Source organism: Gasterosteus aculeatus, chromosome 18 (genome assembly GCF_964276395.1).
Source record: "Gasterosteus aculeatus chromosome 18, fGasAcu3.hap1.1, whole genome shotgun sequence".
Lineage (NCBI taxonomy): Eukaryota > Metazoa > Chordata > Actinopteri > Perciformes > Gasterosteidae > Gasterosteus > Gasterosteus aculeatus.
Genome location: NC_135706.1, coordinates 5,893,907 through 5,921,410, shown reverse-complemented (window position 1 = coordinate 5,921,410; position 27,504 = coordinate 5,893,907). Strand labels below are relative to the sequence as shown.

The window sequence follows — 27,504 nt, the reverse complement described above, 5'->3', positions numbered from 1 at the left end:
TGATCTAGTTCCCAGGATTTTCTGACAGATTATGCAGCTTGCAAGACACATTTCTAACAAATATTTAGGATGATTTCAAGACTTTTCTGCGTTTCTTGAGGGGAGCTCTGTGGCACACATGAACCCCTTTCAACCCTGATGTAGCTGCATAAATAACAATCCCACTACATTTCTTGGCACGACCTGCTCACTGAATTTGATGAATTTATCGGACCGCAAATGAGATTTAGTCAGAGCCCCCTACGGTCCCTCCTCCTCCTCCTTCTCCTCCTCACACCTCGCAGCTGGGAGAGCAGCCAGCAGCTGAGGGATCCGAGCCATCTAAGTCATCAAATTTAGTGCCCCATTGCTTCAAAGATAGACGCGGATCTAAATGAGTGAGTATTTATTTTAAACATCGAGCAACACTTTGGGATCTAACTTGCTGCTCACCGATAATTCTGCCAATGTTCCACGAGCAGGAGTCACCCGGCTGGAGCTCGGCTGCAAGAACCTGAACGTATCTCCAATAAGTGAGTCTTGTTACAATAAAACATGGGCGCAGAGGAGAGCCTGCCGGTTTTCTCTAGAGCCAGACTGCTCCTGCAGCCGCTGGACGAGCTGAAACGACTCACCCATCAACAAGCGGCGCTGCTCCAGGTACTGCGTGTAGTGTAAATGCCACGGCACATAGAAAAGAGGTCTGATGTCAGCAATATGGGATTAAGCCAAAAGTGTGTATCTCAATGTAATATTTCTTTATTTAAAAAAATCTTTATTCAGCTGGTCTTGTTTTTCTATCAACATTTGTCACATTCTCTTCTCATTCTCTTCTCCTTTTTCTCTTATTTCTCTAAAATAGAACAAGATTAGGGCAGAGAAAGAAGAATGGAATGATCTTGGCATCATTGCAGTCTCTGGTAGTCCTGAAGAAGTATTTCATCTCGACAGAGCTCCACAAAAATGCATAGTACAGAAAAGAAATACAAATCAGAAAATGTAACAGGATTGTAACGTCAGAACTTGTTCTCTACTACACTCACAAACTCTCACTCACTCAATATGTTTAATTGAAATACTCAAGAGTGACACCAAAACACTACTGCATCATGTTGTACATGCATTCATGACAATTCCATTCGTGAACACATGACATTTGAAAAATAACAGTGCCATTCATAATGCAGTCATTATTGTTGTCTTTTACACAGCGGTGTCTGTGATTACCCACAATGCCATTGGAAAACAGGCAGCAAGAAAACACAAAGAAAAATATGTGTTAAGTGTGTAAAAAAGGGTTTGGATATTTTTAGGGCTCCGAGGTATATTTTTATTCTATTTATTCTATTAAATGGCAACTTACATTTGAAACAACAGCGGGTGACCTTATACAGTATATCTGGCCTGCGGCTGCTGGAGCTGGAGACTGCTGCCGCATTGTTTTAAACACAATATGTGTATTGTTCGATAAAGCATCTATATAGTTATATGATAGAAAGGTTCAATGAGGCATAGGAATAGAACATACATTTAGTGTGTAGTTTATTTCACTGCTCCACTGAGCTCCGGCTGCTAATCTAATCATGTGTTTACATGATTCTTGCACGTTTTGGGGCTGAACCACGTGGTTGATGTATACTTGGTCACTTTGGATCAATACTCAGCTCAATAAACGTAAAATAAGATTTAAGAATTTATTTTTTCTAGCAAAATATCTTTGTTTTACTTGAGTACAAGTTAAAATGTAGTTGCCAAAGAGGACACTATGTTGAATATTTATAATATTAGGCTCAGGAAAACAACAATGGTTTTGTTATGGCACCATCATAAATGTCTGCAATAAAGAGAGAGGCCGTGACATCCTTAAATCCATCTCTCACTCAGCGATGGATCCCACGTCTGTCCATCAGTCCATTTGACTCAATCAATCCTGACAGTCGGCCTCTTCGTTCCTTTCCTCTCATCTCTCTCGTTGTTTATTTATTTCTCCTAAGCCGTCCGTATCCATCGCATTCGTTACGCCGCTGTTATGCGGTGCTGCCTCACTCCAATAAAAATAACATAAATAAATCATGAACAAGCCCAATCTTTTTGATTTATAGAGTTGTGATAATTATTCCGTTCACTCATTGATTTGGTGTGACCCTGAAGAGTTTCCAAGGTTGCACAATGAGAAATTGCCCTCATTCCTCAAAGATCCATGACGAAATGGACTTATGATTGGAAGTCAGGAGGGCCCGAAGTACCGCTCACCTTCTTTCAGCCTCGTCTACTTATTAGTTCTGGTGGTTTAGGGGGTTGAAATGAGCACATGGCACTAGATGAGGGAAAGAGAAAGTCATTAGGAGGAGCCAGTTGCTAAAATATGTAAAGGAACTTTCTCGTCCAGTCATTTATTTTTCTCTTTCTCTTTCCTGCCTTGTGATTTCCTCTTTTTCCCCACACGTGTACACACACAGACAAACACACTCAGTCGCACGTTCTTTTCCCACTCTTCCAACTCTGTTTCTCATTATTGCCTGTCCCCTCACATTTGTCACATTGGGCAGTCACACATGATGATGTCGTAGGGTGCTGGGGACTTGTGTGTGTGTACGTGAGAGCGATGTAGACACACTATTATGAAGGAAGTGAAAAGTGGGGAAAGAGAAAGCCAGATGGGAGGATGGATTCTGAATGGAGCGTTGACGATTTGTTCAAATGCTAAAAATGTCTTGCGTCTACATCTGAAAAAAGACTCCTTTGTGACTTTCATGCAAATAGTCTTCAGGTGGTTCAGTAAGAGAAGAGCGCACATGCAGCATACATGCAGCTCAGATGCAGCTCACATGCAGCCCACATGCAGCCCGCACTGACACTAACTGCACTCCCTGCATGAGCTATTACAGAGAGAAGCACAACAACAGCAATATCAATAAAAAAGAGGTCTACAAGTAGGCATTTGAACAGTTTTACTGATGTGCATTGGGCTGTGTTTTCAGGATGGTAGAACCAGATTTAACAAACACCTGCACCAGGTGTAAAGTTAAGCTTGATCAAGCAATGCTGCTGCTTCATGCAAGCAGCTTTAATGATGGTAACAAAACAGATGTGTTTACTCTCCACAATGAGTAAGGCTATAAAATGATGATAGAGATGATAATCTAAAGCCAACACTCAAGGGGGGAGGAAGAGAAAAACAAGGGACAAGAGAAAAGGTCAATCTTTTAAAATGTACATTTAGTTTGTAGTGTCCCCTTGTCTTGTGTCTCATCTTCTCAATTTAGAAACTCAACAGAGAACACTTGAAAGTTCTATTTGGCGAGCTAATGTGTTCCCTGAGGAACGTCTAACAAAGAGCCTTCTGCAGAAAACCAATAACAGATCTTCCATGTAAATGCACAATGAAATACAAGCTTATTATACAAACATCATATTGTTCATAAAACTACATTCTATGGTGGACGTACTTTTGGAAATAAAAATGTTTTTTTAACAATGCAATTCCAGATGTACGAACCTCATTGCTGGTGGACGACACAGCTGGATGTTTCTTATATAAATACTCAGGAAATGGAGATTAATCAAACTTGCAGCTAACTTTCATAAAGGGTGGGACAAACATCTCTAGAATGAAACCCGTGTGCATCGCGCATTGCTTAAGGTCAAACACGTACACACAAACAGTGAGCGCACACTGTCACGGAAATGAGCTTTGATCAGGAGGAGAGGAAGTCGAATTCTAAGTTAAGAACAACAAATCAACGCCACTGAAGAAGACTGGTGCGTGTGTGTGTGTGTGTGTGTGTGTGTGTGTGTGTGTGTGTGTGTGTGTGTGTGTGTGTGTGTGTGTGTGTGTGTGTGTGTGTGCGCCTGCGTGTTTGTGTGTGTGTGGATCAAGTGGATACAATCTGCAAATTTCTATCAACCCCTGTGTGCTATTTTACAATTTCCATAAGTCATTATGTACAAAGTTGAAAATGTGTGTTGTTATTTTGTGTGTAATCCAGTACAAGTTCCTTCATAAGGTGATAGCGACTAAACATTTTCACAGGCCGGGAGAATCTCTGCAGGTTCTGCAGCTACAGCTGAAACTGTCTGACAGAGTAACACCTGTTTAAATCTGCACACGTGCAATGATTGTACTGCAGCTCAGCGCGAGTAAAGGGCTATTTATTGATTAATTGGAAGCGTGAGAACCTTCTTTACTCACAACCAAATTGCATAGTTTTTTCCATTGAACATTTTGGAAAAAAGAAACTACGTATAATTCAATATGTAAAATAAAGTGTTTATTTCTTATCCCAAATCATTCTCTAGATATTTTTAAATGTTATATATAATAATCTATTTAATTTTCTGATGGAATTGTACCTTCAATCACCTACTGAAATGGCACATTTGGTCAAATGAGCACATATTGTTCATTGCAGATTATAAATCTTGAACGTGATGTTACACAGCAACATAAATGTGTGTCCTTTACATCTGTTTGCCACATAAAAGGGTAATTGTTGTACATTCAAATCAAGTAGTATATATACGTATAGCCATATTTGTCCATTTTGGGTGTAAGGCTTCATTTAGTTTAGTTTTCCTCTAACCCTTGTTTAAAATGCTTCTGTGGTGAAAAAAAAATGTATTTCCTTTATTTTTCTCATTTGCATTTTTGCCAGTGGGTCCGATTGAAACCAACATAACACCAGAAAGGAAGAGAATCCTTGATAATCCTAAACATGAAACTTTACTTGTAAAGAAAAACACCGCCTACGTTGTCATGCATTAATGTTTCCCCTCTTAATTCTTATTCACAGCCTTCTGGCTCAGTCTGATGTTACAACAGTTTATCACAGAAATATCTTACCGCATTATGATTTTTCCTCAATGTTGAAGTAAACATGAAATAACAGAGAGGTTTCCATATAGAAACCCTGGCAGGTTTAATTGATTAAAGGAGTTCAATCTGTTATTGAAAGATATTGGGAACATGCAGAGAAGGTCAGTGACAAAAAGGGTTGGTGGCATACAAGAGGAAGACACAATAACGGGGGAAAAGATAAAGAGAGACAAAGAGAGCAAGACTCGACTTTTCAACCCTTACAGAGAATTACACTGCCAACACGCCACGTCCAGTGGAACGACATCCTGAGCGCAGCAACAACAAAAGCAAGGTGGCGTTCACCATTTCCTGGCCCATGAATGGCCTCCACTCGAGCAGTCACAGACACACACTGTACGTTGCCGCAGTATCAATGTTAATGTTTCCTATTAGCACTCCATTTTGGCCGATTTGAAAGTCCGTGAACAGCAGATCTGCTCTTTTCGCACCTTAGTCAGCGAGTATCAAGGTGTGTAAATGTGATTGCTGGCTTGCATGAGGTTTGTGGACCTGAGAATAGGTGTGTGCAAACACACCTGGATCTTAAATTGTAAAATATCAACTTATTGTTTAGGTTTTTTGTGATTTTGTTTGCATAACATTTTTATATAATGTCTCTGTGACAAACAGTCAAAAGAACCACGTGTGTTAAATAATAAAATAATTGATGGAATGGAAATAGGGCCCATCATTAACTGAACATTTTTGAAGATTTATGTGTTGAAATTGAACAATTTGAGTGTGCGTTCCACGGACAAAGTTAGGAAGGTATTGAGAGAAGGACTTAAAGTATTGATTGAAACATTTTGAATAAGCCTTTCTCTTTAAATTACGTCAGATGAAGTCCAATCTCTTTTTCTGTGCTGGAGTCTGACAATATTGATTGCACAGCTGATAAATTTAAATTAAATCATGGTGATAATGATATTGATAGTCAAACATTTATGTAAAGCTATGGCCAAAGTATTACACTGTTTTTCCAAATTACAGTAAGATATACATTTTAAAGATTTCAGTGGCCCGAAAAGTGACCCTGTTCTCTTCTAATACTGCCGAGAACGGAGTAATAAATAAAGAAATAATATACGAGTGTTGTAATTAACTCTAATGGAGTGAATTATCCTTTGTTATCATTATTGATGTGTCAGGAATTTATTTCTGTTTTGTATTTTTAACAGAGTAAACCAAGACGAGGCAGCTGGACACTGGAATTCCTTTAGGGTCTGTTTTGCGGATAGGGATTACAAACCTTATGCATTTTACTATTCAGTACTTTAGATGTACAATTAGTGTTAAGGTCATGTTACATTCCACTCAAATGTCAATACTAGCAGTTCATTTGTTCCTTGATCTCATGCTGGCTATCTAACACACTGATCCTTCACATAAGACTAAAGGAAGAGAAGTGAAGCAAATCAGCCACTGCTTCACCTCTGACACACACGCACACACACACACACACACACACACACACACACACACACATATAGCAGGTATGCGGAAACTCATCTCAAATCTCTCCGCTTTGTGTTAGTATTTCAATCTCACTGTACACTTCCTGCTCCACTGAGGAGAAAAAGTGAGAAAAGAAGAGAATGCATTCGAAGACTGGCGGAACACAGGAAAGTGTCACTAACAGCTCCCCTGAGACCCACCAAAACGAATAAAGATCTATATATATATGTACATCACTCGTGATCTGTTGGGTGAGTGAGTCATTCAGTGGTAACTTATATTTAAGAGAGTATGATACAATACTATACTATACAATGTGACAGTTGGATAAAATCTATTTCTTTTGTGTGTTATTTCATATGGAATGATAATGTTTTGCATTCTCTCTAGTGGTCTTTTACATAATGTCAGACATTGATCATTGGCAAAAACAAATATTGATCGGAGGGAATTCCTGACACATAACAGCAGGAAACCAACTGAGCAGTAAAACATTTAGGAGGCAATGGAAATGAAAACTATACAGTTTATACAAAGAAACTTAAAACTATTGGAACACTATCGCTCCATTTTCACAAAACATTCTGTTGAAAGATACAGGGTTTATTCCCTATCCTTTTCTCATACCCTTCTTTCTTTTACTTTCATTTGTATTTTATCACAGAATTATTTTTCATGAGTCCCAGGACAGCTGAATAGGAAATGGTTTTAAACACATTCCTGCTTACTTTTGAAAATATGTAAAGTTGAAGATTGAAGATCCAAATGATGTTAATTTGCGTCAGTAAAGTCGGATTGGGAAAACAATGTTTATGAAGTTTATGTTCCGTCTCGATCACAATGACTCATGCTTGGAAAACCGATTCAATTTTGGTATTCCAAAAAAGTGAGCCGCAAAACACAGACACACTCACACACTAACATACACACACACGCACACACTTGAAACATGGCGGGTAACAATGAAATGCAACAGGGGAATTTAATCTCCATTCAAATTGAAAAGAATTGGATTTATAATTTGGATTGTAAACTGTTCTTCTTCTCAGTGCCCCAAAGCATGTGTGCTTGTTTATAAGTGTGTGTGTGTGTGTGTGTGACTCTGATGAGACTGTGTGCTCTCCATTGTGGTCCTGCAGTTTAATTTGAGGGTCATTTGTTTGCATTATCCACATTATGACAGGCAGGTTGGGAGAATGCCACTGTTCTGTCTGATTGTAATTATTTAGCAGCTGTAAAACACTTGTCACTGCCTCTACAGTTTGCCTCCACTTCATTTGTCTCTCAAAGCCCTTTTTTCTGGCCTTTGCCGTCCCTCGTTCTAATAATATAATATATATAATATAATAATTATTACATGGTTAATATAAGTGAACACCGGTGGATCTATTCTTCACCTCGCTGATTTTCTCTCAGGAACATCAGCATGAAACATTAACCCTTTGATGGCGACCGTCTATAAACCTTTTAACTTCTCAATGTATCTTTGTTTGGATCCAATAAAGATGCATGTGGTTGTTCTTGTTATGGATCACTCGGGGATTCCACTGAAAACGACACCTTGCTTAGCAGGCTGCCACCACTGGAAGTGCACTTCCTCCTGAAGGAAAGCACAGCCACTTAATGCCACACAAACATAAGTACCCAAAGAGAAACCCTATCAGCAGTCTCAGGGACAGATGCCCCCTCTCGCCATCTCGCCATCTCGCCATCCCGCCATCCCGCCATCTCTCTCGTTCCCCTTTTCAGAAATTAATCAGGCAACGTGTACTTGGGAAATGAGGTGACATTTTCCTATAATGAGAGCGATGGGTGGAAGGAAAGGAATCACTGGGTTTCCGGAGCCCCACCATCGACAGAGATTGACATTTTCCATTACAGAGTCAAAATGTACATGCGTCGAGTTGCAGTGTGTGTGTGTGTGTACGCGCGTGCGTGTGTGTGGGTTAAGGTTCATTTTGGCAGCAGACGGCAAAGAGGTCATCCATCTTGTTAAAGCCGTATCCCAAAGTCTATGTGTGTGTGCAGCTGTGTGTGTATATGGTGTTTGTTCAAGTGTGTGCAAACATGTGTGTGTGTGTGTGTGTGGGGAAAGTAGTATTAAGGTAAAAAGAAAACATGATTTATGGAAGGGAGTGGGGCTGGAAAGCTCTACGTACAGCGAAGCCTGTAAATCCTGATAAAAAACCTGGATAGAAGCAATTTAATGTCATCAATCTTCCTACCTGGAGGTTGTGATGTATTGGCAGGTAGAAAGAAGCGTATTTGCAGCTTTCAGTGTGCATGTTTGTTTGTGAGTGTGTGTGTGTGTGTGTGTGTGTGTGTGTGTGTGTGTGTGTGTGTGTGTGTGTGTTTGGAGGAATTAAAGAAGTAAACTCGTCAGCTGGACAAACCTACTTTGTGTCTCAAATGTTATTGCAGTTGACCTGCTGGGTGGATACAGGACATTTACCTCAACACAATCTGCTTGTGCACATAGTGTCCAAGTCTATTCGGTTCAATATTACTGTTCTACAATCCTTTATTTAACTCCAATCTTTTTTGAGGACATTCAAAAATGGAATATTCTTGAAATCTGTTTTAAAGCAGCTTTAACAATATAAGAATATATTGACTTGAATAGGGTTAAAAAAAATGGTTGGTGCGGATACTAAGGTACTTTTCTCTAAAATGTGACCTGGCATCTCAAATATTTTTTGTAAATAAATGGACATTTTGGTACCAAATAAAACTCCACCAAAGGGCTAAAAGGCTTACCAAAATCGCAAAGCATGTATTTTGAGGACCATTTAAATAGTGTTAAGAAAAATTCTCACTCGACACAAACAGGACATTTCATGTCTGCAAACAGGAGACCGAGTTGACACACATACAGGTCGTGTGCCAAGCCTTCATCTTCGGAGCAGGAATAGTTGGAAGATAAACATGCTAAAACGGGGGGGGGGGCTCTGGGCAAAACCCAAGTGCTGGTAGTCGACCTCGGATGTAGATGATCATCTTTGGCACCGCAAGATTATAAACATTGACGCACAAACATCTTGATTGACCCAGAACACGCGTGCCTCTTAAGTGAAACTCTGTCGTTATTGCACTTTTTGTATTTAGTATCTAGAGGTCTTGACCTCTACTGTGGTGAGACCTTTACAAGTTCCCTGGAAGAAAAAACCTTACTGCGATACTAAAGAAAACAAAAATGGTATAGTTGTGTCATAATTACCAAGTGTTCATAGCATTTTGTCAGAAGCAATTCCGTATAGATAAACTCACAAGTGTCCACTAGCATCTACTTTAAACGTGTCATCAAGTTATGATTGAATAAAGGCATAATCACATGAACATGCCGTTAAGTATACTGAAGCAGAGAGGGGTTTTTAAGTATGTTAGAAACTCGAGTATGAAACCAAAAGTACCCAAATTTACTTAAAAGTTAAAGTTATTTTACCTTCAGTAGTATATTTAATCTTCAGTTGGATGCGAGATCCAGATCCTCTCTGGTCTGCTCCTCGCAACAGCTTCATGTGAGGATGAGGTTGCATCGACAGCGTTATCTTTCTGTGTGACACGTTTGACAGCAAAGGCCTTGAGACATGATTTAATTTACCCCTGTAGGCCCTAAATATTACCCAGTAAGAACATCTACTCACACTCTCTCCACCCCCCCCCCACACACACACACACACACACACACACACACACGTATTGACAAGCCACTACATCAAACGATGAGGTCGTCCACATTGCAGTTTCGCTGATTTGGAAAATTCCTCTGACATAAGTGTTCTCGTCACACAAGTTTGAACGCTGCAGCCTCCAATTCAGGACCTTTCTACTTGAGTAGAAGTAGAACTACTGCAGTGTAAAAGGATTAAAGATCTTACTGAAAGCACCGGCATCAAACTACACTTTTAGTACCAATTATGCCTTTTATTATAATATTTATTATTCAATTTAAATTATAATATGTATAACGTATATATAATTATAACTTAGATGTTAATATGTATTATTCAATGTTTGGAATAGATTCAAACTATATTTCTCTCAAAGATTGTAGAGATCCAACATCGTCCTAAATTTGAGCGCAATGACTTTGATAACACAGATCTGACTCATTAAAGGATTTTCCAATTTAATAATCTTCTGTTATTTAAATTTTTTTTTAAACTGCTCCAACAGCCGATTAAGTTTACGGGACTAACGCATCTTATCATTTGTATATAATTGTTATATCCCATTTGTCTTAATACCCGATTGATATTTGATGCTTAATTGTCCAGCGTTCTCACATTCAGACATTCAGACAAACATTCAAGTTCACCTTTACCATAGTTCTGTTTGCAGCTTATCCCCAACACACAGCAACGTGATCTCCAAAACCTGTTCGTAAAAATGCATATGAAAATCTTGAACATACAAATTCGTAACAATACATACAAACTGGCGGTGGTTAACATGGCGGACCATGTCGGATTCTTGACTGAACGTCTCTCCGCCATGTTGGATTTTTTGAGGGGGTTAGGGTTAGTATTCTATTCTTACAATTTAACATTGATTTCTCGTTAAAAATGCAATCATAACACATTTATTTTACATTGTTAGGCTTCACAAAGTGTGTTTACGGGGTGCAGGTCCCCATTCACTTTGAATAGGGTGACGTCATCAGTTGCAGTCCGTATTTATTTCGTATGTATCACTACGAATTTGTATGATCAAGATTTTTGTATACATTTTTACGAACAGGTTTTGGAGATCAGGCTGCACACAGAGTGACACATCACAGGTGTGTGTGCGTGCCTGGGGAGAAGGTCCTGTGTTGAGGAAAAGTGACATCAGTCCAACATCCTGACAACTTTAAGCCCGGCACACACGCAACTCATGACAGCTAGATTAGGTTTTGACAGCCGAACGGCTGTAAAGCTCACGCCTAGACACGCTCTTCTTTCAACTTTTACTTTGCTGCTCTTCTTCTTTCTCTCTGTCTCTTGACCAATGCTCACTTTCTCCCAGAGAAGGACAGACCTGACACAGACATCACGTCTTTCTCACCTGGCTGCACGTCTGTGTTTACACACAACCACGTAATTCAGAATGAATGGCGTCAAGCGGATTGAGACGCATAACTGCAGAGATTGGACGTGAGTTAATGTACCGCGGTTCAAATTTTTAGCATCTTTTACATAAAATAACCTCTACAAATTTTCATTTTATGTAACTTTATACATTGAATGCACTACTTATTATTGTACGTTTCACTACATTTGTCTGATAGTTTTAGTGATCATTCAGCTCTTGGTTGTTCATTAGCGTGTTGTTCAGTCAGGAACCATCTTCCTCCAAATGTGTCGATTTGATTCTTTGTGATAAACTGAGGGATGAAGTGTTGATAATTATACTGGCGATGAAACAAATAAATATAATAACATATCTGGGATTTCCTCCGTCAAAAACAGCTGACTCCAATATGATGCTGAAATCAGTTCAAACTCCACTTTGCAACGTGTCGTTCATTATTGCTACGATAATCCCCCGGAATGGTCTCAAGCTTCTTCTGTGTATGAAGACATACATAGCAACCCTTGGCAGCTGCACGCTTTCTTGTTCTGCAGGAAGACATTATGGACAGGCATCATCATGTTTACACAGTAATCTTGTGAGTTTCTCCTTGTCTTCAGGAGGCCTCCCCTCTGCTCTCCTTTGCAGTGAGGCGGAAGGCAGCTTTGTGATAACCTTGCCCTGTCATTGCGTTCTTAGAACAAATCTGCTCTTATCAGGATCTTGTAGCAGGCAGCAAATGCAATTTCCCAGCTCCCCTGGCGGGCGTCTGCCTCAAATCCTCCACGGCAATCTGCCTGTGTGATCTGACGTCTTTAAGAGGGACTTGAACCGAGGCAGCATTAGCCCATCTGACAACCAGCTCTGCCTGTGACAAAGCGTCAGCCTCGCCCAGTGCGCTCCCTCACTCCTTCTCCTTCCTTTTCCCCCGGATCGCTTTCTGTCGCTTTCACTCTTTCTGCGTACCGGCGCCGTCCCCTCTTTTCTCTCTTGCTCTCCGTCTTTCTCCAGGGGGCCACTTGCCGCAAGTTCTCGGGCCACACATGGCAGGAGATGCAGGAGTGCATCCCCATCGTCTCTCATCCATCGCGGCCTCGCTCTCCCTCCCCAGCACGTTAAAGGCCTCGTTTGTCTTCTCCCTCACTTAGTCCGGCTCCACATTGCAGCAGATCTGAGAGGACTGAGGGGAGGTTTTGTCTGGATGTGTGAATGAAAGGCATGCTTAATGGTGTGAGCCTTATGCTTAAAATAAACTACCTGCTCACTTCATACAAAATTATATAAAAACAGCTTTTGTCATTGTTTTTTTCCTAAACTGTATCTATTTATTTTAGTTGGCAGTAAACGATTACGTTTAGGGAAAAAAACACTTTGAGAGTAAAGAAAAAGATCATGTTTTAAACTGCTAAAAATACATATATAAGTAATAATTGCAGAATAACGTTACGACTTCAAAAGCGTGAACAAAACTTTTTTTTCATGTAATAAATATCAGGCTCCTGTGTGAAAGTCCAATGTTTTTACCCATCAACGTCCTCCAGAAGCCACCTGATCTTTCTGGCTTTTGATGTTACATTACCGCGAGCCTCGCGTGTTATTCTATTTCAATCGTTCTGAGAGAAGCAGATACTCATGGATGAGTTATTGGGCATAGCACACGGCAAAAGCAAGAAAACAGTTTAAATGAAAAGAATCAGAGTTCCTTCTCTACGAATCATAGATGCCTGATTGTAATTGTAGGAAAATACGCCCCATGGTTGTTGACTTTTTTCAGTACAGTATATATATTTCTATATACCAGTTATATACAAGTTTGGAAAAAGTGTGTTCTAACTTTTAGAAGAAATTACACATTCGAAAAGTTGACTTAAAAAAAAGCATAAAAACCTAATTAAGTCGGCGGGAACAAAAGCAAACTTGACTCTCGGCTCCCCGGTCCTGGCAATATCATCGCTGCAGGAGGCTGACAGCAGCCAGATGAAAGCCGGTGTGACCGAGAGTCACACAACCCTCAGAGAGAGCATGTGGTGCTATTGATGAGCTGCCACTTCATCGCTTCTCTCCCTCAGCGGTAATGTGCTGTCCTCTGATATGAAACCAAAGAGGAAAAAATGTTTAAATTCTATAGCAACATGCCCATCGCTCCCCAAAAATACTTTTTACAAATCAGCTGTGCACTAGTTGCTTTAATTTCCCATGTGTCTACATTCAGCACAGAGTTAGCTGGGAGACAATTAGCCTAGCTTAGCATTGGGATTGCAAGCGGGGGAAACAAACATCTCAACTCCATCTTCAACAAAACGCACCAAACGAGATCTCACGCTCTCGTTGTCGAGGAACGCGTTGAGCTGCACGGATCTAATTGGTACAATTAACTGCTGAGCGGCTGATTTTTGGACGTAGCTGCGACAGAATCTGAGCCTCCTGTTGTGAAACAAGCTGGTAAACTGGCAAAGGGAGACGTTATTCAATTTGGTGGCGAATGCAATCTGTAGCAGGGGCATAACTCGACAGCATATGTTAACAGGTGGAGGTGTCTGTTCTGATGGAGTTTAAGAAACACAGCGGTGCAGCGAGATGGCAGAAGTTTTCTAAAAGCTTTTGTCGACTGAAGTTTCATAGGTCTATAGAATAAATTGTTTATTTTAAACGTATTTGTTTTGCTTTTCGCATCAGATTATGAGACGTTTTATTTGTGGAAAAAGATCATGGTTGTGTTCAAAATTATTCACATATAGTGGAATATCTGGTAAATATGGTACTTTTGCAGTGCACTACGTAGTGGATTAAGTGTGGCAGATTGGATTTGGAGAAATAGCGTAAAATAAAAAGATCACTTAACATAACCTTTATACCATGTGTTAAGAGTGTATGAATGCATGTACCTGGAACTGTTTCCTGGGTCGTGATATCAAGAGCACCATTCCCATATAAGGGCAGTGTTCCCTCCCCTTTTCTCTGTGTGTACCCGTCTCTCCCGTGAGCGGGCAGTTGAGCATGTTGTGCTTACATTAAAGAATGCCACGAGTCGGATGGCTAAAGAGATAAACGCCTGGACGTCCATTCATTCTCCGAAAATCATTGTTCCGCCGCGCAGGTAGGCCGAATAAATAAGCCTACCTGTCAACACCATGTATTGCCTTAAAGGAAAGTTGGGTGGCGCTTTCAGCCTTGCATTTTACTGATAATTTTTTCTTTTTGAGCTTCAAAATGTTAATTAAAATAAAACCAGAGTTTGATAGAAACGTCCCTTTGGTGCAGCCTATCTGAAGATAGCTTCTGAGGTCAAAAGCCAAAACATTTCAGAACCTGCAGTTTAAGTATCATTACAATCATTTTATAATAAAATCCTCCGTTGATGAATTGTAGCGGAAAAATAAAAGTACTTTTGCCAGTAGATTCTAGTGGATTTAGTGTTTAAATTAGAGGAAAATGTAAATAGGTATCCTATATACTTGTCCCCTCATGCCCCACAACCGCACTCTTCAACAGAAGAACAAAATGCAGAAATGATTGCTGCTTTCTCTAAAGTATCCATTACAGGGAATGATAGTCATCTCATGGAACATCTTGAGGGATCAAATTGTGCCCATGGCTGCATCATTTCTCAGCATTAAAGAGGATGCGGTGACACTGGGGACTGAAGCTTCAGTAACCAGTACACATTCAGAAAACTAAGGAGTAAAAATAACTGCTCAGCAGATTCAATCTTTTTTCCATCTTCGCTGGAAAGTTTAATTTTCTTCAAACTGCACTATTCAATTCCTGTGTCATTGGCAGATCGTTTGTGGCTATGAAGGTGGGTTCTGGGAGTATTTTTATTTACTCTGCTGATGAAGAATGAGAGGAGAAGTTTCAGGGAAGAATACTGATGTTTTGATGATGGAATAGTAGCTCAGCCGGTAGGCTTTCTGTATCAGCCTTGATTGAAGAAACCTAAAGTAAATGGGATCTCCTTGACTCTCCCCAGTGATCTCTGCCAGGCCCCAAATGTGAGGTTTGAGTGCTGCATCCCCCTCCTGTATGTAAATGTTTCAGCCTCCAGCACAGCGCTGATAAACGGGATGGATCTGCTGCAGCAAATGAGCCGAATCCATCAACCTACCATTACCTAAGGTTACTCGCTGAAACATTATACACCAGGGTCCCTTTCTCTTTCAATCAATTCCCAGCATATAGACCTCCACAAACCCCTCTGGGCACAAACCAAGCGCACTCAGTCTCAGACACACACACACACACACACAAAATGCACTTCCGTCCACTGCCTTTGTTTCCCAGCAGCTGCCACGGATCAGAAAGTTCACTGTGTTCCTGTAGGTGTGGATGGGAGATGTGCGTGCCCCCCCCCATGCAACTTGTTATAATGTCATAATCATAACAGGTGAAATGCTGATGTGGCCGTGGCCGACTGTTATACACCACCACCACCACCACCAGGGAGACGGATATGGATGGAATGGAGGAGAAAGCAGAAGGAGGAAATAAATGTACCCATGGATGGATGGACCGAGTGTGTATACAAGCAATTTGGTACGGCAACTTTAGAGGAACTTTATCAGATACTGAGTGTGAGAGAAAACGATGGAAGTGCTGGATTTTCGGGGAGCAGTCTCTGACTCAGCAGCAGAGCATCCAAAAAAATGATGAAAAATGCAAGTGTGTGTGTGTGAGACCAACCTGCCGTAAAAACAAATGGCCCAAAGAGAGGCAAGTCTGACACCTAGAGGTTGTTTGCTCTCACAGACACTAAACATTTCATGCTTCACCATTTTTGCAGTTATGGAATATACATAAAAAAAATATTTGTTGGTTTAAGTTACTTTACTTTTCATGTTGGGATTCTACCCGGTCCATCCAGTGAAAACTGTACACATCTGGAAGCATTTCAAATGTTTTTGAATAACTTTATAAATAAATACATTTATAATATATATATATATATATATATTATAAATTTATAATACTGGCAAAGGCCCATTGGATCAGCGGCAAAATGCATCAAGTTGAAAGCTGTGGTTATTATAAAATAAATATTTTTTAGATACAAGGTCGGCAACGCCACAAAAATATGATGCTCTCCACAGGTGACAATGCATTACCGTATTAAGCAAACCATCAGCATAAAGGTGGATGTTAAGTTAACATAAGCTTAAACATCTATAAACATATTGATCCAAAAACATCATTTATTTTTATAAATGATTTTATTTTAGTAAAATACTGAACTCAGTGCTTCAAATTAGCAGTAGATTTCAAAACATTGAAGGAGTTTTAGATCAGGGTAAAGAATGCACAGTGAGGATTTGATGATCTGAACACTTCTTACGTCACTGGTTATTTATGAGTGGTTTCAGTTTACAAACAAACAGCGGCTTCTGAACTCTGCACCAAACCCTGGACCAGGGGCCAGTCGTTTATAAAACTGGTTTTCTCTGTTGATTTGAGTAAATACATCCGCATCATTGAATATATGATCATATCATGTAATCAATTAGGATCAAACTGTTTCTCGGAGTTCATCATAAGAGGTTTTTTTAAAGGAATGATGGATGCAGCTTCACAGAAGAGACACAATCTGGGCTCAAATTTCATATTTCAAAACTCTTTATTAACAGGCATTTACAGTTTGTATTAAAAAGCACACAATCACACAAATGAGTCATCTTCAGACATTATAGTGTATAAAACCGTTGTGCTGTCTAGTTTGGATGTTTCGACAGGCAGATTGTTGTTCTACAAACATTAGTTAGCTGCAGAGGTAACTAGTAGTTGGGTTACTTCTGTGAGTTTTACAGTATCAATTTAAAAAAAAAATCAAAAGCTGGAGGTGAAATTTTTACATTGTTGGGATCATTTGATTGTGAAGTGTGACTGGTTTCAAAATGGAAGATGAAGAACTCCACGTGTGCTACACACAGTTTTCAACAAGAACACCAGACTCATATTGGTCCGTTTCATTAGAGCATTTAAGATCATTCAAGCAAACAATTGCGCAACCAAGTCCTTTACAAAAAAGGTAAAACTAATACAACAAAAGAATTAAGATTTCACATTTTCAAAATCTCAACAGACGTCTTCAACCATTTTAGGGTTAACTTAGGACATGTAGTTGACAATCCCGTGTTCCATGAACACACATTGGTTTTGACACACACACACTGCTTTCCAGGTTCTGAAGGTTGGCAGTAAAACATGGCGGAGTCTGGTAGACAGTGAGCGCTCGTTTTGAGCTGATAACACAATAAGAAAAAGAGTTATGAAAATTGAAAGACTAACCGAAGGCTTCAGTAACAGGAACGCAAAAATATTTTAGAAAGAGGTATCAAAAATGTTCTCCAAAACTCCGGTATCATATTGGCAACAATAAAAAAAAAACATTTTGTACTGGTTATTGTCTGGTCAGAATAAAAGCGTATCGGTGGATGTGTCAATTTCTGTAAAACCCAAAGTTTATTGTAAATTACACCCTTCACCTTCGCAACATGTCTGTTAACTACATCAACTTGAATATTTTCAAAACTTTAATAAAGTTTCTGTCTTATATTTTACTTTGTTTTGGCTCACCTAGTTTTCCCTGTAACAAAACGTCATCAATAATGTATTGCTTTGAATATAAATAAACTATATAGTCTGTATATTCAAACCAGTAACTATTCTACACTTGCGATCAAATTATCTAAATCATCTGCGTCCAACTCGTCCCTTTGGTGTAGCTGGTGCTTCGGGAACAACTAACTGCAATTTTACAGAGTTTGGCAACTGGCAACACACCTGCAACACACCTGTAACATTACCTGTGCTGTGTAAACAACAATGAACAAAGCTCTGTGTGTTCCAGCCATGACACTTGGCATTGGGTCTGTGGCAGTTCAACTCAAATACGTATAATCTTTTGTTCAAACGGTGCAAAAGAAAAAGTTTAAACCCAAAAACTAAATTATGTGACCAACCAAATCTTCAAATCCACAAATTTCATTTGTTCCACAAGAAATGAGAAGCGGTATGTCAACGGTGTTAAGGTATAAGTCTACTCTACATTGCATGAACAAATTCATTAAAGTGCTCAAAATAAAAAGAGACAAGTCTAGCAACGGATTAGCAGATGGGGAATGACACCAAGGAAAGGCACACTGATAGCTGAAGATACTCAGCCATGCACGAGTGGGAATGGCCACTATGCTGAGTGGAGGTGGCACATTCAGAAGCTTTCACCCCTGAAAAAGCCCCTTTTTCATAATAACTCAAAGAGCGTGAAAATCAACCTGTGCAGGCCTTACTCATCACCTGGCTTTATTAACATATACAAAAGCTTTTTTTCAATAGAAAGATGGGCGAGAGGGAGAGACACACAAAAGGAGCACATTGAGAAAAGAGGCGACGATAAAGAAAATAAATTAAGCTTTCACCAAATAGCAATCCTTTTGTCTGGTCGAGCCGATACGTCGGTGGATGCAGGTAAGAAATGATCAACACTCTTCAACCCCTTTCGGATAACGAGGTCGGTGGATTAGAGGCGAGCGACGACCGCTTTCTGAGTGGGAAGTTTTCCTCCTAGACAAGGAGACACATTTGAGATTTGCTTTAGTTCTTTGTAGAGAAAAAAAAAAGATTTGTTTCCCCCGGAGAGAGCTTAACGGACGGCTTGTTTCTTACCTAGAGTGTCTTCCAACGAGTTCACCATCGCCGCGTTGACCTTTAACGTCTCCTGATCCACGCTGGAGTAAAACACAGCTTACATTATTACAGCGCACAAAACAGTCACAATGTACGTGGTTTACATGAGATGATTTGACCAAATCATTGCTGCTTGGAGCTTAGTCAGGCAGACTTAACAAATTCAGTTTTATTGAAGTGAATTGTTTTTTTGTGTGAAAATGTCAGCCATATTCTCCAGAGAATGAGCATTTTGTTGCTACGGTTTAGATTACTTCTGAAGCAAATTCCACAAATGCACAACAGCTATGCACTACTCATTTTTCATGTTTTTCTTGTGAAGCAAGCACGGATTACAAAAGCAATTTGTTGGCCAGCATTGTCTTGCAGCATTGTCTATTTTTTGGTAAATAAATGATTCCTGATTGCGTGATCAAAATAAACAAAAAATCTCTTTTCAAAGAGTCTTTTATCATGTACAAATTCATTTTTCCTCAACTATATTTTATCGAATTGAAACACACTCACCTTTCATGACTTTTCATGTATGAAATACTATCAACAGCTCAATTGGACTGCAATAACCGTGATAAGAAATGACATATTGATTAATTCCATAGTTAATTCTACATATACAATAATATTATGTAAATAATCCTGCGCTTCTTAAATCCTGTTTTTGTACAGTTATGGTTAGACTCTCTCCACATGCATTTGACATGTTCATGTTAAAATTATAAAAACATAGAACTATTAGTTAAGCTAAAAGGTATAACATATAGTGCGGTCTGAATTCAGGTAGTTTGTGTAGTTTCCAGAGGATGGTGGTCCCTCATTAATATACAGTACAGCTGTCATTAAAGTGTTGGCTTGACAAACCAGGGATGGAAGGATGATCAAAACAAACATACCCTTTGATTTTCTCTACAGCTCCGAGTCTTAGAAAGGCAGCCAAAGAGTTTTTCTGGAGGTCAGACGACAACACTTCAGCATACCGGAGTCTACCTGGATAACACACACAGTTACAACATGTGATTAGAACAAGGACAAAAAAAATGATGATTTGAGAACATTTTTAAGAACAGAAACCTGCTAGAAGATGTTTGATGATGAATTTCCGGATGGCAGGAATAAACTGTTTTTCTGTCAGAGTCTCAGTGGCCTCTTCACACAAAAACCGGCACACCACCTGAAACCAACACACACACACACACACACACACGTTATCAGCATCCTCCAGCGGACATCTGGTGCATCACCCACACAAAGCTTTTTCAACAGCTCCGATCATTAGTGAGAACATGTGGGATGTTTGCACGTACTCTAACTTGCATACATACCGTCTTTGCAAGTTTCAGCAATGTGATTTATTATGTGTTGTTTAAATTAAGTTTGAGCCCATATAAGGATAAAAACATATCAAGTGTTCAAAAAGGTTACTTGAACTTAAATGCACTGGGTAACAGAGGACGACCCTGATATTTATAAATACATGCTGTTAGATTAATATATCTTGCACTTAAGTTGCAAATAGCGAATGGGCGTGGGCTGTAAAAAAAAACATCACATAAGTACAATTCTACTCTTATTATCTCTGTTATTGTCAGACCTAAATAAATGTGATGAATAAATGAAAAAACATTGCATATCCATTACCTAATAGCTCAGTCTTTAATACAATGTGCAGATACTCTCTGCTTTGACTGAATATTTTTCACACAACTACGTTTGTGTATACAAATCATGCAACACAACCAGCCTCCACGTGTCTCCCTCACCTGGTATCCTTGTAGGAAGGGATCCAGCATACTGACGAGGAAGGCCAGTGTCCTGTGTCCTCTTTCGTTCACCAGAACCTCCTTCTGGGTGACCTGCAGTGTTCCTGTCTTCACCAGCAGGTAACAGGCCTCCTCAAAGTCCTGCACAACACAGAGTGACACCCGAACGCTGTGGCCATGAAATTATTTATTTAAACCAAAGTCATTCACTTTGATTTGGGGCACAGCGGTGTGTAAATGTTGTTGCTGACCTGCACTGTAGCTCCAGGGCAGAGGATGAACTCATTGGAAAACATGTTCCTCAGGAAGCTGAAACTGTTGAAGACCTCCTCTGCAAAACAATCAGAATCAACATGCGGAGGAACCAGCCAATGCGATGCCGAGGATAACAAAACAAGACAGAGTTGATGTACGAAAGGCACATAAATTGTTGTGGAATGTCGAGACTGAAACAATTAAATAAAACCATTAAATGTGTTGCTTGCAGCATTTCTAAAAAGGCAAACTGTGTGTCTCAGTCTTACGTTTCTGGTTGGAGGAAGCGGCGTGGATAGCGGAGGCCAGCAGAGCCGGCCGGAGAAAAACGTGCAGAGCCTGGTTCCTGTAGGAGGCGCAGGAGAGGACGATGACTGCCTGGCTTAAGAGCTTCTCTTCTAGGGCAGCAGCGCTCTGGGGCCCCACTGCTCCTCCTTCTGAAATACAGTTCAGAAAAAGACACACAGGTTCTCAGGTTTTGGTAATCCTTTCATGCATTGGTAACCCTTAATTTGAACTTATTTAGTATTAATTACACATATATATATAAACATATAAGTACATAAGGAAATTAATGACAAAATAGTAGTAGTAGTAGTAGACTGAATTTACACAGTAGTGTGTCAGTTAACTGATATATACAGAACATTTAGCAGCAAATAAATTACAAATTTGTTCTAAAAAAAAATTAGAAATGCATCTGGCAAATGATAATTTAAAAACACTACATCACAGCTGGTTTTGAGGACTCTCAGTCTGCGATCACAGGACATTGGCTGTTGGGAAAGAAATGTTCCGTTGTGTTTTTGTTTTCTAAAGATCTTTCATTTCGTAGAGTTACCCTGATGTTAGGTGAAATAAAAATTACATGAATATAAAGCTAAACCCGAAGCAAGAAACACCAACAAACACAAACCATGTTCCAATGCCAGCTGGACTTTTCCCTCGCAGGTCCTCACCAGACCCCGATGCAGAGAAAGACTGGAGGAAACTACTTCTGATGGAGTCATTTGGTCTAAAGGAGAGATAATCGGATTGAGCACAGAGAGAGCCAGCAGTACGATGGTCAGCGTTGAGCCCATTGTGTACCCGGCCAGTGGAGGAAGGCGCCGTACTGCCGGGAAAGGTCCCTGAGCCACACGGCCTGCGCCGTCAGCTCGTCCAGTGCCGTCCCCTGCTCCTGCCCCGCCGCCTGCTTCTGCAGCAGCAGGGAGGCCAGAAGGACCCACGGCTTCAGGACCATATTGTCCTCCTGGGCCCGCACCAGCTTGTAGGCAGAGTCGTTCACAAAGCTGTGGATGTCCTCGTCGGGCCTCCCAGGGATGTGTCTTGAATAAAAGGACGCATGCCTGTTTTAGTACCAGCATTGTGTTAGGCTCTATGCTCAGGTGCATCTGGCTGTTGGAAGAATTCCCATCAGCTTTGCCTACGCTCAAAGATAAAAGGGTACGATGTTTGGTATCAGACAGCTTGTGTGTCGAGCCCGTGAGGACGACTGTTTTGGTTGCAAGCGGTTTGTTTGGGTTGTTGTGCTAGTAATTCTAATATCAAAATGTCTAACATAACCGCTGGCGTCGCCCCTGCTCGCTTTCTGTTTAGAGAAAACCGGCTCCCAGTATAACCAAGTGTGTATGAGACCTTCCCACCACACCACACACATTCTTAGTGTTGCAAAATCATACCTTGGTACTAGGTTGAACTGGCAGCGGTTAACTCTCCCCTCGGCTAAACTCCTAACAGACACAGGTTGACCAAAGTACACGTGGATACTGCCGTAGTCTTCGCTGAGGACCTTTCTGGCTTTGAACAGACCCTACAAAAGGAAAAGACACACCTCAGCACATGCGTACAGGCTGCAAAATATAACATACAGCTTTTGCATAACATTGAATTGCAATTGTGTTTCCATTTTCAACTCATAATAAAGTCAAGGGACGGTTGGCCCTAACAACACAAGTTGTTTCAGGCTTATCTGACCTGTAATATCTGAGATACTTAATTGAGGGTGTTTCACAGAGTCCTGTTTAAATAATTCCTTAGTTGCGGAAACTACATGTCACTGCCGTTTTAAGCCTTTTCCCTGTTTCCGTTGAGGCAGTTTTATTTGTTTGTTTGCATTCTGAGGCCTGTTATTGTCTAACAATATTGGCCTGGAAGATGCAAAAAAAAGAGTAAAAAGGTTTATACTTCTGGAGGAATTAAATAAATAAAAAAGTAGAACTTTGGTTACTGTACTGATTGTTGACAATAGTTTTTTTCCTATTTCCGTTAACTAATTGGTCTTAAGTCAAATATTTAAGGAGAAGACATGAGGGGGCTTATTTTAACAAAACCAAAAGTCTGCTTTAAAAGACAACTTTAACGTAAAAGGTTTTTGAGGGACTCACTGAAGTAGACTCTTTGGGTTTGGGGATTCCCAACAGCTCTCTAGCATAAAGCGTCTCCTCCAAGATCCTCTCATAGCTGATGCTGACTGGGACCACGTGCACATCAAAGACCTCGCCTTTAAGGAACGGATCCATGACTATATTCAACAGGCCTGGGAGAAGACAGAAGGGTGAGGGTGACAGAAAAAAAGAAAAAGAGTACGCATAAAACAATTCGTCATCAAAAACAGAAAATGGAACTATATTCAGAACCATGTCATCTTACGTATGTGTAATATTCCTTAATTTTTTATTGAATAATGATGCTCTCATTGACACTTTTTGTCATTATTTTTTAACATAACAATTTGCTGGCAGGAAAAGTACAACCAAGATCTCGTCAAACATCCCACTGCAGATGTTTGACAGGTGACATTTAGATTTTTTGAGTTTTATTTTGGCCAAGTAAAGCTCAGAGTTTAAAGATTCTACTGCTTGTACCTTACCCAACTTTGGAATCAAAGACTTGGACGTTCGGCTTCTGGTCCCCTCTAGGAAAAATTCAACTGGTGCAAATCCATTCTAAAAAATAAAAAATAAATGTCTAAATGTTGCGGTCATTGTGAACTAATTGAAGGAGAAAGCTTTCTAGCACCATGCAAATGGCCGCAAAAAATGCCAGTATTCAACAATAGTATCACCTAAAAGGTTTGAGATGAAAGGAAGTTCTTCACACCTTGAGCATTGTCTTGACATACTCGGAGAAGACAGCCCAGTACAGCTTGTTTCCTCCAAATGACCTTCGAATGAAGAAAGCTCCAGACATCCGGAACATCTCCCCAACAAATTTCATCCCCATGAAGTCTGCAGGCACAAACAACAGTTGGTGTATAAACAAATCACCGTGGTGTTGGACTGCATTACATTAAGGAGTGTTCCTGTTATTGTGCCCATAATTTGATTAATAATAATAAAACGTTGGATGTACTTGTAATACCAAATGTGATTCCCTTTATACCGTCTTTAGTACGTACAGACAGACCATTTCTTCAAACACTCCCAACAAATTCTGTACATTATGTGCTTGTATCTTGCTCTTTTCCATGCGTACCCATGCCGGCAGCAATGACCGGCAGAGTCAGGTCGTAGGTGTACAGGAGGTACGACATCAGCAGGAAGTCCATGTAGCTACGGTGACTCGGTAACAGGACTACCGGGTGGTCCTGAATGGCCTGCTGGAGCTAACGACAAAGCAAAGAACACATGAGGTTTCTGTAGTGGATAAAGCCTTTGTGAGAAATCAAGTATCTTAAACTGTTTGTGTGATTAAGTATTTATTACTAACTAGAATATAGAAAAATTATAAAGAATACAGAAGTCATCAAAACAAATTATAAGTACAGACTGAAGTCCAATGACTCGATTCAGCTGAAAGAGGAGTTTCATTCTTCTGTGGAGAGTAAAGGCTGGCGCATGCTTCTGCGTCTGCTTCTGCGTCTGCGTCGTTGCGTCAACGCACTCGTTTCAATTCATGCTTCTTAAAGTCTTCTGTGTGTTGCAGAGCAATTCACCTCCAGAACAGGCGGAGTAACGTGTTTTTGTTGAAGACGACCTACAGAGTCACGTCTATTTATTTATTTGTTTATTTATTTATCATAGACTTTATTGCCCCGTGCATCGCCACTGTTGCTTTTCATCGCGGACACATTTGTCCCGTATTTTCCTCCACAACTTTGTGCACCTCTCGACCGGCAAACAGGCGTTTGCGGCGATCTCCCTCCGTGAATCCAACCCGCTTATACAAGCCGTCGCTCTGAAAACGCAGAAGCATAAACTAGGCTTGAGAAAGTCGGACCAAGCTTCTGGTGTAAAGAGAAACTTTAATACATATTGGAGAGGTTTGTGTTGTCTAATCGGAAAGAACTTCAGCCGGTTGTGGAGGAATACACCCCACCCGCCCTTCTTAGTGTGGCCATAGACAATCATTGTTTGAAAGACAGATAGAATAAAACACACTAACATAAAGACTATATAATAGCATAGTAATAAAAGTATGCTATTTCAAAAAACGTTTTATTTGTCGGGCTTCGGCATCGGGCTTGTTGCGATGCGGTCGGGTTCGAGTAAATGTGTCCAGCGCGCCGCGGCAGATGGGGAGATTTAATGCGGTGCTTTGACCGCCGGCTGCCGACGCGCTCCGCGACTGCAGGAAGAGACGGGGCGGCTCGGTCACGCTAACAACCGGCCGGCCCGGGAGGAACTCAGGGCGGCGTTCTTCCCGCCCAAAGAGGAGAACGAGCAGTCCGGATGAACCGACCGAGTAGTTCAGGTTGAAAGACTGGGCGGATGGTTGTTGTTATTTTAGCTTAGTTGGGTTCACTGCTTCTCTTCGCCTGACGGTGTCCGCTCTGTGTCTGTGTCGACTCACACTGTGCGCTTAGTGTCCAGTGTCGTATTTGTATTCTCACCCTCTGGATGCCCTCTTCGTTTACACGGATGCTCTTGAACAAGGACTTGAAGATCTTGCTGAGGGTGAAGGCAAAGAAACGAACGGTGCTGAGCTGCAGAGAGTGAGCCATCTCATCCAAGATGGCCGACACCTCCTCCTGGACGTTATCAGTCTGCCTGCCCGTCTCTTTAGACACCTTGACCATTCAAAACAGTGCGCTCAGTAAGTACCACTTAATAAATCAAATGAAAAATAGAAATACATATATGTTACTTTTTCATAAACGTATAGTTGATATAACGTATAGCCATTATTCTCAGAAATTCTCACAATGAAGTGTTCAAGTCACTTGATCATGAAAAGGTACACAGATTAGGGACTAAAGAAAAGAGGCGGTTCTCTTATCTAACCAGCCAACTTGTGAGTGTAATCTGGAGAGCACGTCCATCAGGCACAACCAGAACATCAACCTACTGTCAGGCCATCTGGATCTCACCTGCTGGATGACATAGTGGAGCTGGTCAGACTGAAGCACCATGCTCTTCAGCATGCTCGATTTACAAGGTGCCACGCCTTTGTACAGAGCCGGGGTGTAACACTTGAGGGCGTATCTCAGGTCGCTGGAGTTCCTCCTCTCCTCTAGAATGTCCTCAAAGTCATCTCTCTTCTTTAGCATCGGGTCTCTCTGCTGTTAAAAACAGGAATCATGGCATATGCCCTTATTTGTTAGTTGTGAATCACTGAAAACATAAAATATTTGAACACATTGTTAACAAATTCACAGTGCCAAGCAGTGTTCTGCGTTTATATTGAGATAAGATTGTTTGAAGTCCTGGATTTCACCTGTCTGACGTCGCAATACCACAAAATCCCATGAGGTGATCAAATACTGACACCAGTGGGCACCAGTTTCAGACCAGCACTTTCAAAATGTGTCACCTTTTCTGTGGTATAATGCTAAAAACATACGCCTCACCTTGAAAAAGTAACAATACCACAATGTCGAAATGCTGCTTTTTAAAGTTACACATTTTAAAGTATTATAATGTTGTTGTTGTTGTTGTAGGCTAACTGTAAACACAATACGTGTTACATTTTGCACCCCAATGTTTTAAATGTAGTTAAAAGAAGATAAAAAGTGCATTATTTCCCTCCGAAAATGTATGACAGTATAAAGTAACTAAACTACAACCAACAAGTGATCAATCACACGTACAGAGCAGCATTGAATCATGATGACAAGTAAAGGTCGAATCTCTGGTTCTCCTAAAAGACTGCATGGATTTAAGTCAAGTGGAGATTTATTTACGGTGACGCAAAGCAATCAAAAAAACAAATTAAAAAAAAAATCTGTTTGTTTTGATGCTGTGTGTTTTATAAGTAACATTATAACACCGTGTTGAATCTGTGTGAGAGTGACAGAGCTAGCCAAGTTAGCTTAGCCATTGACAAGCAAAGCGAAGCATACGTACCGCATAAGCAGTGCTGGATGCCATTCTTTATCTCGATACACACACTCCTACACGCTGCACCCTGTGAATGAATGAGTCCGCGGGTGTTTGTGCGCTGCTCGCCTCTCGTTGTGTGAATAATGGTTCGTTATATGCGAACAGGAAAACTTCTCATGGGCGTGTAACTGGCATTTCCGAAGCGCTT

At 40.5% G+C, this 27,504-nt stretch overlaps 1 protein-coding gene across 3 annotated transcripts; it reads right to left on the bottom strand.

The window, feature by feature from the left end:
* Positions 1-16,933: 16,933 nt before the first annotated feature.
* Positions 16,934-27,502, bottom strand: gnpat (glyceronephosphate O-acyltransferase). Of its 3 annotated transcripts, none has more exons than XM_040160168.2 (17): positions 27,321-27,502; positions 26,345-26,536; positions 25,868-26,044; positions 24,511-24,640; positions 24,136-24,263; positions 23,906-23,981; positions 23,421-23,572; positions 22,716-22,846; positions 22,123-22,361; positions 21,950-22,048; positions 21,303-21,470; positions 21,030-21,109; positions 20,779-20,919; positions 20,090-20,189; positions 19,912-20,005; positions 19,001-19,062; positions 16,934-18,898 (listed from the first exon to the last, which is right to left on the bottom strand). In XM_040160168.2, the coding sequence occupies exons 1-17, from the start codon at positions 27,342-27,344 to the stop codon at positions 18,855-18,857; spliced, it is 2,037 nt and encodes a 678-aa protein (XP_040016102.2). In that variant the 5' UTR covers positions 27,345-27,502; the 3' UTR covers positions 16,934-18,854. The 3 variants fall into 3 exon arrangements, with proteins under 3 accessions (XP_040016102.2, XP_040016103.2, XP_040016104.2); XM_040160169.2 differs by having other exon boundaries at positions 21,303-21,467; positions 27,321-27,495; XM_040160170.2 differs by having other exon boundaries at positions 26,345-26,533; positions 27,321-27,482.
* Positions 27,503-27,504: the final 2 nt, after the last annotated feature.